Source organism: Zea mays, chromosome 5, assembly GCF_902167145.1.
Source record: "Zea mays cultivar B73 chromosome 5, Zm-B73-REFERENCE-NAM-5.0, whole genome shotgun sequence".
In the NCBI taxonomy this organism is placed as follows: domain Eukaryota; kingdom Viridiplantae; phylum Streptophyta; class Magnoliopsida; order Poales; family Poaceae; genus Zea; species Zea mays.
Genome location: NC_050100.1, coordinates 139667437 through 139686688, shown reverse-complemented (window position 1 = coordinate 139686688; position 19252 = coordinate 139667437). Strand labels below are relative to the sequence as shown.

The 19252-nt window shown below is 43.3% G+C and overlaps 1 protein-coding gene across 2 annotated transcripts; it reads right to left on the bottom strand.

Annotated features, from left to right (window-relative positions):
* Nucleotides 1–282: 282 nt before the first annotated feature.
* LOC100217299 (uncharacterized) lies at nt 283–3585 on the bottom strand. Of its 2 annotated transcripts, none has more exons than NM_001365623.1 (4): nt 3198–3536; nt 1997–2076; nt 1854–1912; nt 283–941 (listed from the first exon to the last, which is right to left on the bottom strand). In NM_001365623.1, the coding sequence occupies exons 1-4, from the start codon at nt 3501–3503 to the stop codon at nt 913–915; spliced, it is 474 nt and encodes a 157-aa protein (NP_001352552.1). In that variant the 5' UTR covers nt 3504–3536; the 3' UTR covers nt 283–912. The 2 variants fall into 2 exon arrangements, with proteins under 2 accessions (NP_001352552.1, NP_001150475.2); NM_001157003.2 differs by having other exon boundaries at nt 284–946; nt 3198–3585.
* Nucleotides 3586–19252: the final 15667 nt, after the last annotated feature.

Below are 19252 nucleotides of genomic sequence, written 5' to 3'. Positions count from 1 at the left end.
TATTTCCTTTAAATTATCTAAGGCTCAATCCTACAAACCAAACGATGCACATTGATAATTCCTATGGAAATCAGAATCCTACATTTTTCTTATGAAATTGCATTGATCTTAAGGAGCAACTTACTTTCTTCAAGCAATCGCAGGGCGTCCTTTGAACCTGATGGTTCTAGTCAAATTCCGAAGCACCAAAGGTATCTGCTAACTTCGGCAATAAAACTAGGTGATTCTAGCACTAGCCCACGATGACCTTTTGTTTGATCTGCCATCGGTTAGCCACAAGTCTACAAACAAATTGGTTTATGGTTTCCACAAAAATATTCAGGGGAAATACATCAAGATGGTACAAAATGTCATTATGGACCTAATGGGTACAATGATATAGCAAAAAATATAACTTATGTCTCACATCCCTGAAAATCATCAACTGCTTAAAAAAACAGCAAAATTGTCTATGGTGTAATCAGTGCAACAAAATCCACACGGAATGCTCAATGAGCGAAGGCAGGACGATATCCAGTGGCTCCATCTTACTGCCTCTGATGATGCAAGAAAGCAATCTCCCGTGCTAAATTGAGGATTTGAGGTGACAGAAAATCAATGTTCTCTAGGAATATTTGCTATTGGTTGGGAATTAAACTGGGTCACATGGTTGGCATGTCAAGCACTTTAAGGACGTCCCCGAACTCAAAATCATGAGTCTCTTTGTTGAAGCGCTCCACGAGTCTGTATCTCACATCATTCAGGTAGAACGAGTGAGCAGTCTCTAGAAGAGTCTTTGCCTCTGAATCGGTTAGTTTGCTGGTAAAAACAACATCTCCTCGAATAAGCACAGTGTCCTTGGTCTCAGCAAACTCTGTGTAATGAGTGACTGTGTAGTAAGGACTTGCTTGAGTGCCTCGTGCTTTATAGTCTTCAAGTCCTGTGAATACCATGTATGGCATCTGGACTGGGGCATTGTATAGCAAAAGAAGGAAACAGTAAGTCCAAAAAAGTTCCAAAGCCAACAGTGTGAACTCTAACGAACTCATGGTTAAATAAATTAGGCCAGCTACTACAATGAACTCAAAATAGTAAGTGGTGCCAATGGTTTTCGCGTGTCACAGAAACTTACCACTATATGCTTCTCAAACAGGCCATTTTGTATTAAATTTTTATTTCTTAAGTGGAAATGTTTACATAGTTAATGTCTTTTTACTCCTGTTCAAAAGTGCCACCTCAAAAATTATGAGGGCAGACTAATCCCTTATCGTGATACCCTGAGAATATTAATACCTTGAACATTTAGGTTAAATGGTCAATTCTAGATGCACGAGTCATGCAACTTGTGTTATTTAGTTATAGTGGACCACAGATTTGTGCATTAAATTTGGTGTGAAACATGAAGGATGATGGGTAAAGCATAAAAAAAACTTATCTTAATGCAAGCTAAAAAAACAACAATGCTGATGTCAATGTCATATCAGCATTCAGCTTCCTGGTTCTACACTTTGTATGGCAATTGGCAAGCCAAGGCTATATTTTAAGGGTCCATTTACACAAAGTAACGAAACATGTAACACAACAGTAGGCAGTTCCACAATAAAGGGGAACATTTTAAGAATTAACAAAGGTAGCTACTCGCTCCGTTCCAAATTATAAGACATTTTGGGTTTTCTAGATACATTGATTTTAACTATTTATCTAGACATAATGTATATCTAAATGCATAGCAATTTCTATATCTAGAAAAGCCAAAACATCTTATAATTTGGAATGGAGGGAGTATAATGCTAGTGCTATATTTAGTGGGGGAAATATGAAAACAGAAAAGATTAATAAAAAATATGAATATTTACCAAAGAACTGAGCACTACCTTGCATGAACATAGTAGTGTATCCACTTCCCTTCCACAACGGAATAACAAAGTGACGGCTAAAAGACAAACAAAATTAGATTACAAAATTCACAATCATGGTACTGCAAACTCTGCAACCAGTAAAAGTTGAAGAAACATACCATGAAGCTGATCTTTGTTCCAAGAGATGGTAAAGTTTTGCTTTCATAGATGCACCTATATGACCCCTTCCTAAATGATACTAATATTCAAAAAAAAAAGTCACGAACATAAAACATCAGGACAAGTATAAAAATTTGCATGACTGATGCAGAAGAACGAAAAATAATAATAAACATTATCAATTTCATATTAAACTGAAAATTATTGTTCTTGATCTTTCTTTTGGGGTTAGACAGGACAAATAATAGAGTTGGAATGGAAACTAAAATGTCATCCTTATGAATATAGAAGTTCAAAAAGATCAGAGAATATCCCCCAACACGCACACACAAGTACGGACACATGAAAATCATGTATGCATCTAACAGCACAAAAAGATGGTTACTAAGAATCACCTGTGAGAATTTTGCTGAGTATAACTACAATGCCAGTTCAATCTTCAACAAATAAAGTTTCTCTAATGCAATGTATAATTGAAGCCATAACAAAATGCAATGTTTCTAAAAGTATTGTGCTAATGCTGTTTAACTTTCCAATGAATACTAGCCACTTTCCAAATCCCTTCATTACTTAGTCCAAACAAGCAAAATCAGAGATGTCACTAGAGTGACATGACAGTTGCACAATGCTGTCAAATACAGATATCCTTGGAAGTTGGAACTGAAAACCAAATACGTAGCTAGAATGATGCTGTGGAGATCACATCACAACCGTTGAGATTCTATAGCACACTTTATCCTAATTATAAGTTAAGTTCAACATAACTTTTCGAAACGGCCAATTTTACCACAGCTTCAAAATATCACCACTATTTCTTTTTTTTCCTCTTCAAACGTGGTAAGGGAATAAATCTACTTGCATGCTTCGCCGGCATGTTCTTCCATTAGCAATGTAATAATTGAAGTCTAAACTTCCACTTTATCAAACACCTTCATTTGCAATTGAAAAGGTCTGCGATTAGAATGGACGTTTATATCCTTTCATCTCTTCCCTTCAACAGATCATTCAGATACCCGCAGTCGCGCACACAGAAAATTCGTTACAGGCACGGTGCTTAAAATAAGTATCAAACACGCACGACAGAATATCACATTTTGATGCTTACCTACGACGGCCGTCAGAGGGGATCTCCTCAATTCTTATAACACACAAACCACAAAAAAACCGAATGAAATGACTAATGAGGGGGCGGGGACTGACGTCATCCCATGCGGCGACGAGGTGGTCGGGGGAGAGGCCCTTGGCGCGTTCGATGTCGAGGATGGATCCCAGCGGCTTCGGCTTCAGCGGGGTGAACCCGCTCGCGAACTGGGAGTAACCCCTCCGCGGCGGCCACCTGGTGAGGTCGACCGGCGCCGCGGTTCGCACCGGAGGCTGCAGCGACGGTCGGGTGGTCCAACCGCCATGGGATACTGCCAGGCCGCGGAGGGAGGAGGAGGTGGTGGAGAGGGAGGCGGAGGCGGCGGTGTAGGAGGAGCGCAGAAGTCGTAGCGAAATCCGCTGCATCGCCGGAGCACGGAGGTCGTAGCGGTGAAAAGGATTTTGGGCTGGGCCGGCCCTGTGACTTGAGAAAAGCAAGCGATGTAGGAGTACGTACTGGGATGTTTCGCACCCTCTGTTCCAGCTTTAACGTTCAACTTTAATGTGAAGTTATGTTGTACTAGATGAGTATCCGTGCGTTGAAACGCTAACATATAATAACATAATAATTTATATATAAAATGTGTCTTATATTGTTATAAAAATATTTCATAATCTATTTGTAATCTTAGCCATACATAAATTTTATTATTTTAATTTAGTTCTTTCACTACTCAATTGCAACCATCAGTATCATGCAGACTTTGATATATGTCACGATTTGCATGGTCTCATCATTGAAGAGCACGTGTCACACCTGCTAGTAGAAATTCACTCGTACATTGTCAGTCATCAGGTACGCACCACCATATACGCTTGCTTAAACAAAAAAGCAAGTGTATGTGTTTGCGAAGAGAATTAAAGGCAGGCCGGCACAAAAGATACCTTGACGATGGCGAGTGGTCATTGCTGTCGGTCCTCCTCTGTGTCACCTCTGGTGCCAAGATGACGTCATAGTCTTTGATATATTAGTCGTCGAACGCGCACGACATGGTGAGTATCGATGACTCTTGGCTGGGCTGCCAAACGAAGTGCACCCCGGGCTCATCAGCGAGGTAGTACACCTAGTCGTTGCACCACCGGATGTGCTACTCCTCAACATAAATCTTGTTCGAGGACACTCACACAACGTCAGCAACGACCGTCGTCCCAGCGCACAAGAATTCATGGCCGGTCAGTAGTGACTTACGTGGGAGGTTGAGCTTCAGGTGGATGATGAGCTGGACGGTGTGACGACGCCGTTGTCGGATGCGGTGCCCAGAACAACTCGAGAGTCGCCGGCGTTGGCGACGACCATGAGGTCCCCTTATTTGAAGATGGACAGCGCGGTGCAGCCGCTCTGGAACGCATCCAAGCGGCGGCTGTGCCGGAGGGATTTGCGGGGAGGGGGTAATGGGAATGACAGAACACGGAATGGCAGCCGGGAATGGGAATGAGATTTACGAGGAGGGGGAATAGGAATGGCAGAACACGGAATGACAGCCTACCCCTTACCGCCTTAATAAGTAGTAGAGATAATATAAATTTAAATAGTTTTAAAAAAATATTTATAACCTAAATAAAAAATAAAATGACTTATCTAAATGTATCCTAAAAGTTGCAACTTTATCTTCATAATTTTTTGAACCTCTTATTGATATCCTTCATCAACTTTATTAAATTTTATGAAACTAAAACAGTAATAAACAGGAACTAAGTTATTTATCTTGCACCGAGTTTTATCCATATTGATACTAATAGATTGCATACATGTTATCATTTTATTTACAAATTTTAGGAGAGCTTCGTTCCCTCATTCTTCAACACTGCTATTAGATTATATTGGATTCGGGTTGTTGGTGATGAGCACCACTTTTGGCAGGACGAACCGTCTATCCCTGAGGTCGGACGATCCACGGTCCAGACTATTCGCGGTGGCGGCATGGACGGGTTCGCGTGTGCGCAGAATTAGTTATGGTTCCTCATTTCTTGCGAGATTTGTTAGCGGTCTCTACATGATTAGCTTGGGAACCGACTTGTATCAGATCCTGACCTCCCCCTTATATAGATGAAGGGGTATGGTCCATTGAACCCCCACAATTGATCCAATCAATTCTATTTATCGTTTTACCTTATGCATTAGAAATAGCCCTAGTTCAGCCTTCATCTACCTCGAACCTTCACATTTCTTCGGCTCTACGTTAACTAGAGGCATCTTGGGTGGACTGCCGACCCCAAGACACACCCTAGGATATCTCCTCCCCCGACAGGGTCCCTCCCGAAAGGCAAGATCTAGGTCTAATGTGAAGAAGACGAACTTCTGCGCCATCGTGTACCGACCGCTCCCCAGGCGCGGACCATCCGGACGTACGCAGAGAAGGAGTCGCTCCTGCCCCAGGTCGCGGACCGTCTGCACCCTCCGCAGAGAGCACCGCTAGGCAGTTCTTCTCCAGTGTTTTGCGCCCAGATCAGCACCAACATACTTTTTGACGACTCCGTTGGGGACTAGGTGTTTAGATCTACTAAAATCAGACCCTGAAATGACCGGTTCTAAAGATCACACTGATATCTCCCTAGACAATATCCTTAGGCTAGCTGTTGAAAGCATGTCGCCTGATGATCAAAAGCAATACAAAGACTTCATGTGTTAAGCGAAGGAAAATTTCTTGTCACAATTTATGGTGGATCATCACTAGAAGGTTGTCAAATATGGAGAGATCAAGGTCGCATCTCTTCTACCTTCCCTTCTAATATCTAATGTAAGTAAACCCGACAAAAACTAATCTATTAAATAGTATGTAGCTCAATAGCAAGATCAAATGAAACTACAGATTGGAGGGTTAGAAGAATCAATTAGAAAATTAACACATTCGTTGGAGAAATCTGTTGCTCCTAGTTTTCCATCATTTGAAACTAGTAACAGGATGTCTATGTCTGATACATCAGCAACAAATGGGGATTCACAGCCTCAGCCATTATATGGTATGCCGATGAACTCATATCCAGGGCAAAGACTACCACTGTCGTCCTTGCTTGGCAGATCGACGCCCCAAGACATGGTCGAAGCCTTTGCCGAATAGTCCGGCCCTTACACGGACCATCCGGCTTTTCCTGCCAGACAGTCTGGGCTACACCAGGACCACCACGTGGCACCTCTGTAGTAGCAAACACAACGAGACAGTCCGGATACGCATACATAGAACTTACTGTTGTACATCATACAACAATTTATTACACACCACATCAGCAGTATGTTCCTCCCCATACATATTTAAACCACAACGCACCATATGATCATAAGCCGAGCAACGTTCTCGATTGGCCACGACAAGAAGGTCGGCATAACAATGCCCGACCAAATGAGCCCCACAACCCAAGGTCTAGTGGTCTGCCACAAGGCACAATGGAGAAAATTAGGGAAGATATGACTGAACTATTTTGAGATAGGCTCGAAGTTAGTGTAGCTAGAGTACGACAATCATATCAAAAGCCATATGTTCATCGGTTTGACGTTGTCCCGTACCCACAAGGGGCAAGGATATTAGAGTTTTTCAAATTTTCTGGTGAAAGTGGTAGAAGCACACACGAGCATGTAGGTCAATTACTAGCACATCTAGGAGAATTGGCTGATGGGGAAGCCTTTCATGTTCATTTATTTTTTTTATCTCTTACTGGTACCGCTTTTGAATGGTACATCGCCCTGTCTCCTAATTACATTAATTCCTGGAATGATTTGGAAAGCAAATTTCATGAACATTTCTTTTCTAGTGAATATAAATTAGGGTTGGCTAATTTAGCCTTAGTCTGATAGGGATGTGAAGAATCGATTAATGATTATATTCGGAGGTTCCGAGGCACTAGAAACCGATGTTTTTAGATCCATGTCATAGATAAAGAGTTAGCAGGACTGGCTTTTAATGGGTTGTGATCCTACTTAAGAGAGAAATTGGATGGCACCCATTTCTTTTCGATAGCTCAGCTACATCAATGGGCTTTGGCCTGTGAAATCTGAAGTAAAGAGACATCGAAATTGGCTAGCCATAATGTGCATCTAGTGGAGTGTGATGGTTCAGATGATGAATCTGCAGATGTATATACCGCTGAGCTTGTTTGGTCGACGAAGGCCAAACCTTCTACATGTTCTTCATTCCAGCCTGTTCAAAAGAATCAGCGATAAGAAGTTAAATTTACTTTAAATGTTGCCAAATGTGATAAAATATTTGACGAGCTAGTAAAAAGTAGCAACATTAAATTAATACATATTATTCCTCCTATCGATGAATTAAAGAGGCGTGCTTATTGCAAATTGCATAATTCTTTTTTCCCATCCACTAATGATTCTAATGTTTTTCACCGACTTATACAATCAGCCATAAATGAGGACTAATTGATCTTTCAGGAGATGCAAGTGGACACGGAACCATTTCCTGTCAATACAATAGAACTAGCGAACAAAAAGGTCTTGGTTCGGCCGGAAATGGCCGATAAAGGCAAAAGCAAAAACATCGTCATTGGTGATCCTCGCACATCGAATATATCGCAAGGAGGGATTGCTTGGAAGACTCCGGACAGGAAGACTAACAAGCGAGAGGTGCTGGGGGTAGGCTTAGTCGAGTAGCCAAACAAAGTCACTGACTCGAGCATCGCGGACGGTCCGACACATGCGAGCGGACAGACTAGTGCTCATGTACACGATTCGACTGACTCAGTCGGACAGTCCACCCATGGCCAGAGGCATCGACCTTCACCCAAAGCGAAAAAGGGGACACAGGGGCAAAGCACATATAGTGCACATGGTTGGCTGGTCAAATCTGACCCAACTTTTGATCAATTGCTATCCAAATATGTTAGCAAGAAGGTCATTCTACGCGATCGACCAACAAAGAAACCTCGGTCACTAGCTAAAACAAAACGGTCGAATAAAACGGTCCGAAAGGTGACGTAGCAAGCATCGCCTATTCATCCAGTGGTACCAGGATATTTTCCACCTGCCTACTCATTGTCGATATATTATCCTATTCAAATGTGGAATGGTGTAATGATGAACTCGTGTTACATGTATAGTCCCTACGCCTATTTGGGTTGGGGCACCTTCATTCTATGCCTTTTGATCCATTGATCGAATGGTCATGGCCGAGAAAGATGCAATCCTAAACGTCATTTATGCATTACAAATCTATTAAATATTCACTCTTTTAGATTGAAAAGGCCGACGACTTGCATTAGGCTTAGTTCTTACATGGGGAACATAATGACTTGTGAGATCTATAATTTCTCGAAGGGTGCTGACAGTACATGTGCTTTTGGCTCGCCTAGATCCACCAAAAGGCATGGGGCATGTGTTGAGCACCACTTTTGGTAGGGCAGACGGTCCGGCCATGAGGACGGACGGACCATGATCCGGACTGTCCGTGGTGGCGGAGCGGACGGTTCGCGTGTGCGTAGAATCAATTATAGTACCTTGTTTATTTCGAGATTTGTTAGCGATCTCCATAGGATTAGCTCGGAAACTGATTTGTAATGGGTCCAGACCTCCCCCTTATATAGATGAAGGGGTACAACCAATTGAACCCTCCATAACTGATCCAATCAATTGTACTTATCGTTTTTATCTTACGCATTAGGAGTAGCCCTAGTTTAGCCTTCCTCTACCTTGAATCTTCATCTCTCTTTGGCTCAACATCGACTAGAGGCGTCTTGGGTGGCCTGCCACCCCAAGACACACCCTAGGATCTCTTTTCCCCAGCAGGGTCACTCCCAAGTGGCGAGATCTAGGTCTGTTGCGAAGAAGACGACCCTCTGCACCATCGCAGATCATCCAAGCCCCAGTCACAGACCGTCTAGATGAACGTAGAGAAGGAACCACTCCTCTGCCCAGGTCACAGACCATCTGACCTAGGGTCGCGGACCGTCCACGCCTCCGTAGATAGCACCGCCATGTTGTTCATCTCGAGTGTTTGGCGTCCAGATTGGTGCCAATAGTTGGTCTCCTATTATTCCAATACAAAACTAAAACATGACAACATAATTAAATAACAATACCTTTTCCCTTTAACCAATTCTATAGAAAGAGATTAAATAAAATGAATAATGAATGAATGGGTTCAAAGCATAAAGGCGCTTAATATATGTCACACCCAGTTTTTAAGGGCAAAACCGAATGCATAGCATATGTGTGCCTGAAAGGGAAATGTGCCCTTGGGCCATTTCTAAGTATTTTGGTGATTAAGTGCCAACACAAGTGGACTTATGCAAAGTGATGGACAAAGTGCAAATCAAGAGTAAAGGTATGTTTCTATGACTTAGTACATTGTTTTGGAGACTAATGTATTGTGTCTAAGTGCTGGAAACAGGAGAAATCAAGTTGGAAAAGAGATGGCTTTGTTCAGCCAAAGACAACTCGGTCTGGGTGCACCAGACTGTCTGGTGGTGCACCGGACAGTATCCGGTGCACCAGGCCGGCGACTGTCAACTGGCTGCTCTCGGGAAGCAATTAACGGCGTACGGCTATAAATCATCGAACTGTCCGGTGGTGCACCGGACTGTCCGGTGAGCCAACAGTCAGCCGGGCCAACGGTCGGCCACGGAATCCGCGCGCGACGCGTGGCAAGAGCCAACGGTCAGAAGGGGCACCGGACTGTCTGGTGTGCACCGGACAGTGTCTGGTGCGCCAACGGCTCTGAAAATGCAACGGTCGGCTTCGCCAAATAAGGAAAGAGATCCGCACCGGACAGTGTCCGGTGCGCCAGGCGACAGAAGGCAAGAATTGCCTTCTTGAAATGCTCTCAACGGCTCCTAGCTGCCTTGGGGCTATAAAAGGGACCCCTAGGCGCATGGAGGAGTAAACCAAGCATTCCTTGAGCATTGTTGATCACTCACACTTCATTCTTGTGCACTTGTTCGACATTCTTAGTGATTTGAGCTCCGTTCTAGTGAGAACCTTGTGATACTCTTTTGAGCTCAAATCTTGATCTTGTGTGTGCGTATTTGCTGTGGATTTGAGTGTGTTGCTTCCCTCCCTTACTCTTGTGATTCATATTGATTCTTATTGTAAGGGCGAGAGACTCCAAGTTGTGGAGATTCCTCGCAAACGGGAAAGAGAAAAGTAAAGAATAACACCGTGGTATTCAAGTTGATCATTGGATCACTTGAGAGGAGTTGAGTGCAACTCTCGTCCGTTGGGACGCCACAACGTGGAGTAGGCAAGTTTTGTACTTGGCCGAACCACGGGATAAATCCTCGTGTCTCTTGTGCTTGTCCTTATTGTGTCTATTGTGCTTCACAAGAGCTCTCCTTTCTACTCATTTGATTTCATTGTTCTAACTCTTAATCAAGTTTGTGGTGTTAAGTTTTAAGTTTTACAGAATCACCTATTCACCCCCCCTCTAGGTGCTCTCAATTGGTATCAGAGTCGTTCTTTTCAAGAAAGGGACTAATCGCCCAAAGAGATGGATCCTAAGGGCAAGGGGATGGTGGTCAATGATAAGGAGAAGGAGTCCTTCGTCAATGATCCAAAGGATGACAAGCCTACTGACTCAGGCTTGGGCTACAAAAGAAAAGACGGGAGGAAGAAGAAAACAAGGCGCATCAAGGAGATAGTCTACTACGACAGCGACGAATCTTCCTCTTCCCAAAAGGACGACGACAACGACTACGAGAAAAAGAAGACGGTTAATTCAAACTTTTCCTTTGATTATTCTCGTATTACGCAAAGTTCCAATGCTCACTTGCTTTCCGTTCCCCTCGGTAAACCTCCTCACTTTGATGGAGAGGACTACAGATTTTTGAGTCACAAAATGCGTAGCCACTTGTTCTCTCTCCATCCAAGTATATGGGAGATAGTGGAAAATGGAATGCACTTTGATAGTACGAATAGTCCCATGTTCATTAATGAGCAAATTCACAAAAATTCACAAGCTACTACTGTTCTTCTAGCTTCATTGTGCAGGGATGAATACCACAAAGTGAGCGGCTTGGATAACGCCAAGCAGATCTGGGACACCCTCAAGATCTCGCATGAGGGGAATGACGTCACCATGCTCACCAAGATGGAGTTGGTGGAGGGCGAACTTGGGAGATTCGCAATGATCAGGGGCGAGGAGCCAACCCAAACGTACAACCGGCTCAAGACCCTCGTCAACAAAATAAGGAGCTATGGAAGCACACGATGGACGGACCACGACGTCGTCCGCCTAATGCTAAGGTCTTTTACTATCCTTGATCCACATCTTGTGAACAATATTCGTGAGAATCCTAGGTACACCAAGATGACGCCCGAGGAGATACTTGGAAAGTTTGTAAGCGGGCGCATGATGATCAAGGAGACTAGATACGTTGACGATGCATTGAATGGCCCAATCCAAGAGCCTCAAACCATTGCTCTCAAAGCAACGAGGAGCAAGGAGGCGCTACCTAGCAAGGTGGCACAAGTTGAGGCGGTCGGGCTTAATGATGAAGAGATGTCACTCATCATTAAGCGTTTCAAGACGGTGCTAAGGGGTCGCAAGGAGCATCCAAACAAGACCAAGACAAAGGGAAAGCGCTGATGCTCCAAATGTGGTAAGATTGGTCATTTTATCGCTAACTGTTGCGATAATGATAGTGACCAGGAACAAGGGAACAAGAGGGAAAAGAAGAAGGCTTACAAGAAGGCTAAGGGCGAGGCACACCTTGGAAAGGAGTGGGACTCAGATTGTTCGTCGTCTGACTCCGACAATGAAGGACTCGCCGCCACCGCCTTCAACAAATCAGCCCTCTTCCCCAACGAGCGTCACACCTGCCTCATGGCAAGGGAAAAGAAGGTAAGCACTCGTGATACTAGTACTTACGCTTCCTCAAGTGATGAAGAATCTAGCGATGATGAAATAGACTATTCATGTTTATTCAAGAGCCTAGATAGAACTAAGGTAGATAAGATTAATGAATTAATTGATGCCTTGAATGATAAGAATAGATTATTAGAAAAGCAAGAGGATATTTTGTATGAAGAACATGATAAGTTTGTAGAGGCACAAAAATCCCTTGCTTTAGAAATTAAAAGGAATGAAATGCTTTCTTGTGAATTGTCTACATGTCATGACTCTATTTCTAGCTTAAAGAGCATAAATGATGATTTGAGTGCTAAGTTAGAAATAGCTAATAAATCAACATCTTGTGTAGAACATGTTGTAGTTTGTACTAGGTGTAAAGATTTTAATGTTGATGCTTGTAGTGAACACCTAGTTTCAATCTCTAAATTGAATGATGAAGTGGCTAGTCTGAATGCCCAACTTAAGACTAGCAAGAGTGAATTTGACAAACTAAAATTTGCAAGGGATGCCTACACGATTGGTAGACACCCCTCAATTAAGGATGGTCTTGGCTTCAAGAGGGAAGTCAAGAACTCAACAAGCCATAAGGCTTCCATCTCCGCCAAGGAGAAAGGGAAGGCCCCTATGGCTAGTAGTGCTCAAAAGAACCATGCTTTCATGTATCATGATAGGAGACATTCTAGGAATGTTTATAGAAGTTATGATGCTTTTGATTCTCATGCCATGATTGCTTCTAGTTCTTCTATTATGCATGATAGAAATATGCCTAGAAGAAATATTGTTCATGTTCCTAGGAAAGTAATGAATGAACCTTCTACAATTTATCATGCTTTAAATGCTTCCTTTGCTATTTGTAGAAAGGATAAGAAGGTGGTTGCTAGAAAATTAGGGGCAAAATGCAAGGGAGATAAAACTTGCATTTGGGTCCCTAAGGCTATTTGTACTAACCTTGTAGGACCCAACAAGAGTTGGGTACCTAAGACCCAAGCCTAAATTTGCCTTGCAGGTTTATGCATCCGGGGGCTCAAGCTGGATTATCGACAACGAATGCACAAACCACATGACGGGGGAAAAGAAGATGTTCTCTTCCTACGTCAAGAACAAGGATCCCCAAGATTCAATCATATTCGGTGATGGGAACCAAGGCAAGGTGAAAGGGTTAGGAAAAATTGCTATTTCATCCAAGCACTCTATTTCTAATGTGTTCTTAGTTGAGTCGCTTGGATATAACTTGTTGTCTGTGAGTCAACTTTGTAATATGGGATATAACTGTTTATTCACAAATGTAGATGTGTCTGTCTTTAGAAGAAGTGATGGTTCATTAGCTTTTAAGGGTGTACTAGACGACAAACTTTATTTAGTTGATTTTGCAAAAGAGGAGGCCGGTCTAGATGCATGCTTAATTGCTAAGACTAGCATGGGCTGGCTGTGGCATCGCCATTTAGCACATGTGGGGATGAAGAACCTTCACAAGCTTCTAAAGGGAGAACACGTGATAGGTCTAACTAATGTAACCTTCGAAAAAGATAGACCTTGTGCAGCTTGTCAAGCAGGTAAACAAGTGGGAAGCTCTCATCATGCCAAAAATGTGATGACAACATCAAGACCCCTAGAGTTACTCCATATGGACCTCTTCGGACCCGTCGCCTATCTAAGCATAGGAGGAAGTAAGTATGGTCTTGTTATAGTTGATGATTTTTCCCGCTTCACTTGGGTATTCTTTTTGCAGGTTAAAACTGAAACCCAAGGGACCCTCAAGCGCTTCCTAAGGAGAGCCCAAAATGAGTTTGAGCTCAAAGTGAAGAAGATTAGGAGCGACAATGGGTCCGAGTTCAAGAACCTTCAAGTAGAGGAGTATCTTGAGGAGGAAGGAATCAAGCATGAGTTCTCCGCTCCATATACACCACAGCAAAAGGGTGTGGTAGAGAGGAAGAACAGGACGCTACTAGACATGGCGAGGACGATGCTTGGTGAATTCAAGACGCTCGAACGGTTTTGTACGGAAGCCGTGAGCACGGCTTGCCACGCCATAAACCGGGTCTACCTTCATCGCCTTCTCAAGAAGACTTCATATGAGCTTCTAACCGGTAACAAACCCAATGTGTCTTACTTTCGTGTATTTGGAGCAAATGTTACATTCTAGTGAAGAAAGGTAGGAACTCTAAGTTTGCTCTCAAAGCTGTAGAAGAGTTTTTGTTAGGTTATGACTCAATACAAAGGCGTATAGGGTCTTCAACAAATCATCGGGTTTGGTTGAAGTCTCTAGCGACGTTGTATTCGATGAGACTAATGGCTCTCCAAGAGAGCAAGTTGTTGATCTTGGTGATGTAGATGAAGAAGACGTTCCAACGGCCGCAATGCGCACCATGGCGATTGGAGATGTGAGGCCAATGGAACAAAAGGAGCAAGATCAACCTTCCTCCTTAACAATGGTGCATCCCCCAACTCAAGATGATGAACAGGAGGCGTGTGATCAAGGGGGAGCACAAGATGATCATGTAATGGAGGAAGAAGCACAAACAGCACCTCCAACCCAAGTTCGAGCAACAATTGAAAGGAATCATCCCGTCGACCAAATATTGGGTGACATAAGCAAGGGAGTAACTACTCGTTCTAGATTAGTTAATTTTTGTGAGCATTACTCCTTTGTCTCTTCTATTGAGCCTTTCAGGGTAGAAGAGGCCTTGCTAGATCCAGACTGGGTGTTGGCCATGCAAGAGGAGCTCAACAACTTCAAGAGAAATGAAGTTTGGACACTGGTGCCTCGGCCCAAGCAAAACGTTGTGGGAACCAAGTGGGTGTTCCGCAACAAACAAGACGAGCACGGGGTGGTGACAAGGAACAAGGCACGACTTGTGGCAAAAGGTTATGCCCAAGTCGCAGGTTTGGACTTTGAGGAGACTTTTGCTCCTATGGCTAGGCTAGAGTCAGTTCGCATATTGTTAGCCTACGCTACTCACAATTCTTTCAGGTTGTTCCAAATGGATGTGAAGAGCGCTTTCCTCAACGGGCCAATCAAGGAGGAGGTGTACGTGGAGCAACCTTCTGGCTTCGAGGATGAATGGTACCCCGACCACGTGTGTAAGCTCTCTAAGGCGCTCTATGGACTTAAGCAAGCCCCAAGAGCATGGTATGAATGCCTTAGAGACTTTTTAATTGCTAATGCTTTCAAGGTTGGGAAAGCCGATCCAACTCTTTTCACTAAGACTTGTGAAGGTGATCTTTTTGTGTGCCAAATTTATGTCGATGACATAATATTTGGTTCTACTAACCAAAAGTCTTGTGAAGAGTTTAGCAGGGTGATGACTCAAAAGTTTGAGATGTCGATGATGGGCGAGTTGAGCTATTTTCTTGGGTTTCAAGTAAAGCAACTCAAGGATGGGACCTTCATCTCCCAAACGAAGTACACGCAAGACTTGATCAAGCGGTTTGGGATGAAGGACGCCAAGCCCGCAAAGACTCCAATGGGAACCGACGGACACACCGACCTCAACAAAGGAGGTAAGTCCGTTGATCAAAAGGCATACCGGTCTATGATAGGGTCCTTACTTTATTTATGTGCTAGTAGACCGGATATCATGCTTAGCTTATGCATGTGTGCTAGATTTCAATCCGATCCAAGGGAGTGTCACTTAGTGGCAGTGAAGCGAATATTTAGATATTTAGTCGCTATGCCTTGCTTCAGAATCTGGTATCCAAAGGGGTCTACCTTTGACTTGATTGGATATTCAGACTCCGATTATGCTGGATGTAAGGTCGATAGGAAGAGTACATCAGGGACGTGCCAATTCTTAGGAAGGTCCCTGGTGTCGTGGAGTTCCAAGAAACAAACCTCCGTTGCCCTATCCACCGCTGAGGCCGAGTACGTTGCCGCAGGACAGTGTTGCGCGCAACTACTTTGGATGGGGCAAACCCTCAGGGACTTTGGCTACAATCTGAGCAAAGTCCCACTCCTATGTGATAATGAGAGTGCTATCCGCATGGCGAACAATCCTGTTGAACACAGCCGCACAAAGCACATAGACATCCGGCATCACTTTTTGAGAGACCACCAGCAAAAGGGAGATATCGAAGTGTTTTATGTTAGCACCGAGAACCAGCTAGCCGATATCTTTACCAAGCCTCTAGATGAGAAAAATATCTTAGATTCGCGGAACCTGGATTGATTTATAGCATACATGTGTTTTATGCCTTGATCATGTTCCTTAATGCATTTTGTTGTTTATTTATGGTGCTCAAGTTGTACAAGCACTCCCCGGACCTCACAAGTCCATTTGCAAGTGATGCACATATTTAGGGGGAGATGTGCTACAACTTGACCCTTTGAGGCTAACTGTGTACTTGAGTTTGCTTAATTTAGTCTCAAAGGAGGTTTGAAAGGGAAAAGGTGGACTTGGACCATGCAAGACTTCCACTGCACTCCGATGAAAGAGTAACTAATTTCAAGTTCATCTTTGTACTCTTATTGCCTTTTACTCTTAGTTGAAGATTTTTTGGTGAGGCAATGGGGTTAAAGGGCCAAAATTGATCTCGTTTTGGTGCTTGATGCCAAAGGGGGAGAAAATAAGGCCAAAGCAACAATGGATCAGCTACCACTTGAGAATTTTGAAAATAGTAGAATAGAGCTTTTGATTTATCAAAATTCTCTTATTATCTCTTTTGTCAAAAGTTGGCCTCTTGTGGGGAGAATGGTTGATTATGGGAAAAAGGGGGAGTTTTTGAATCTTTGATCAATTTCTCATGAAATATCTCTCTTTGTGTTTCAACAAGTGTGTTTGACTTAGAGATAGGAAATTGAGTTTGATTTGCAAAAACAAACCAAGTGGTGGCAAAGAATGATCCATATATGCCAAATTTGAATCAAAACAATTTTGAGTTCTCATTTGTATTGATGTTGCACTTCTTTTAGTTGTTTTTTGTTGTGTTGGCATAAATCACCAAAAAGGGGGAGATTGAAAGGGAAATGTGCCCTTGGGCCATTTCTAAGTATTTTGGTGATTAAGTGCCAACACAAGTGGACTTATGCAAAGTGATGGACAAAGTGCAAATCAAGAGTAAAGGTATGTTGCTATGACTTAGTACATTGTTTTGGAGACTAATGTATTGTGTCTAAGTGCTGGAAACAGGAGAAATCAAGTTGGAAAAGAGATGACTTTGTTCAGCCAAAGACAGCTCGGTCTGGGTGCACCGGACTGTCCGGTGGTGCACCGGATAGTGTCCGGTGCGCCAGGCCGGCGACTGTCAACTGGCTGCTCTCGGGAAGCAATTAACGACGTACGACTATAAATCACCGGACTGTCCGGTGGTGCACCGGACTGTCCGGTGAGCCAACAGTCAGCCGGGCCAACGGTCGGCTGCGGAATCCGCGCGCGACGCGTGGCAAGAGCCAACGATCAGAAGGGGCACCGGACTGTCCGGTGTGCACCGGACAGTGTCCGGTGTGCCAACGGCTCTGAAAATGCAATGGTCGGCTTCGCCAAATAAGGAAAGAGATCCGCACCGGACAGTGTCCGGTGGTGCACCGGACTGTCCGGTGCGCCAGGCGACAGAAGGCAAGAATTGCCTTCTTGAAATGCTCTCAACAGCTCCTAGCTGCCTTGGGGCTATAAAAGGGACCCTTAGGCGCATGGAGGAGTAAACCAAGCATTCCTTGAGCATTGTTGATCACTCACACTTCATTCTTGCGCACTTGTTCGACATTCTTTGTGATTTGAGCTCCGTTCTAGTGAGAACCTTGTGATACTCTTTTGAGCTCAAATCTTGATCTTGTGTGTGCGTATTTGCTGTGGATTTGAGTGTGTTGCTTCCCTCCCTTACTCTTGTGCTTCATATTGATTCTTATTGTAAGGGCGAGAGACTCCAAGTTGTGGAGATTCCTCGCAAACGGGAAAGAGAAAAGTAAAGAATAACACCGTGGTATTCAAGTTGATCATTGGATCACTTGAGAGGAGTTGAGTGCAACTCTCGTCCGTTGGGACGCCACAACGTGGAGTAGGCAAGTTTTGTACTTGGCCGAACCACGGGATAAATCCTCGTGTCTCTTGTGCTTGTCCTTATTGTGTCTATTGTGCTTCACAAGAGCTCTCCTTTCTACTCATTTGATTTCATTGTTCTAACTCTTAATCAAGTTTGTGGTGTTAAGTTTTAAGTTTTACAGGATCACCTATTCACCCCCCTCTAGGTGCTCTCAGTGCCAGGATCTATTTCCACACATATGTTGACATCACAAGTGTAATATATCAAAGAACAATGCATAAAAGCGCAAATAAAGATTATATTAACATATTACACTTCAAACAGACATAATGACTTAACCTTTATTCATCAAAGTACATTGAAATATGGACATCCTTCCACAGGAAGATGACCGGGGGTATCACTAGACTAGCATCCATCAAGTTCACCATCATAATCTTCATCTACAAACTTCTGATCAAAATTAAGCAAGGGTGAGCTCACTTATGGTTGGGGCTTAGCAAGTGGGGTGAAACTGCAAGGTTAACAAGGTAAGGATAAAGTTTATGTAGTTAGCATTTTAATTGGTTAACATTTTATTATCAACACCTGATTACTAAGGTATAAGTATATTCCAAACCCATATTAAGCATAAGAAATATTCATCAGCATATGTATATCATCAGCATAAATATATCACCAGCATAAGCTCAGAACCACTTGAACCAAAATGTCATCACCATGAAGCTAAACCACTTGAGTGCAATAGAACATGATTTATTTTCATCTTCAAGTTCAATTATCATGTGAGGGTCTAGGCTGCTCTTAACCATGAGCACGACTGATATATCAGTTTTACACTATGTAGAGGTGGCACAACTTTACCCATGAGTCGCTATACCCTTCTAGCTTGGGTTTGCAAGTCTCATATTCACTTCCGAGGTGACTGGCTAGGGTCTCACTACGAGGCTTTTCCCTAGAGTCCTCACTATGCAGATGTTGGAAATGGTCACTACATAGAGTCATCTAACGTAACCCAAACTTATAGTCCAGTCTGTAGGGTAAAGCTTGGGAACTATGCCCGTACCCAATCTACCTGAGCCATAAATATAAGTGCAAGGCAGATGCCCCGTTCCAATTGACCAAGACCAGCACCCAACATAAGACTTCCCTAGTTATTTAGCAAAGGGCGTCCCATACCACCCTCATGGTAGCACTGTTTTCCTGGGTGGTCACTCCATGTTCCAATTAAATTATATGATCTTGTTTAACAATCGAGGCATCCACAATAGCAATGATAACAATAACATGATCTTTGGAACAATAATATCATAAACAAGAGTGACTGCATAAAGTTAAAGTTGTAGCAAT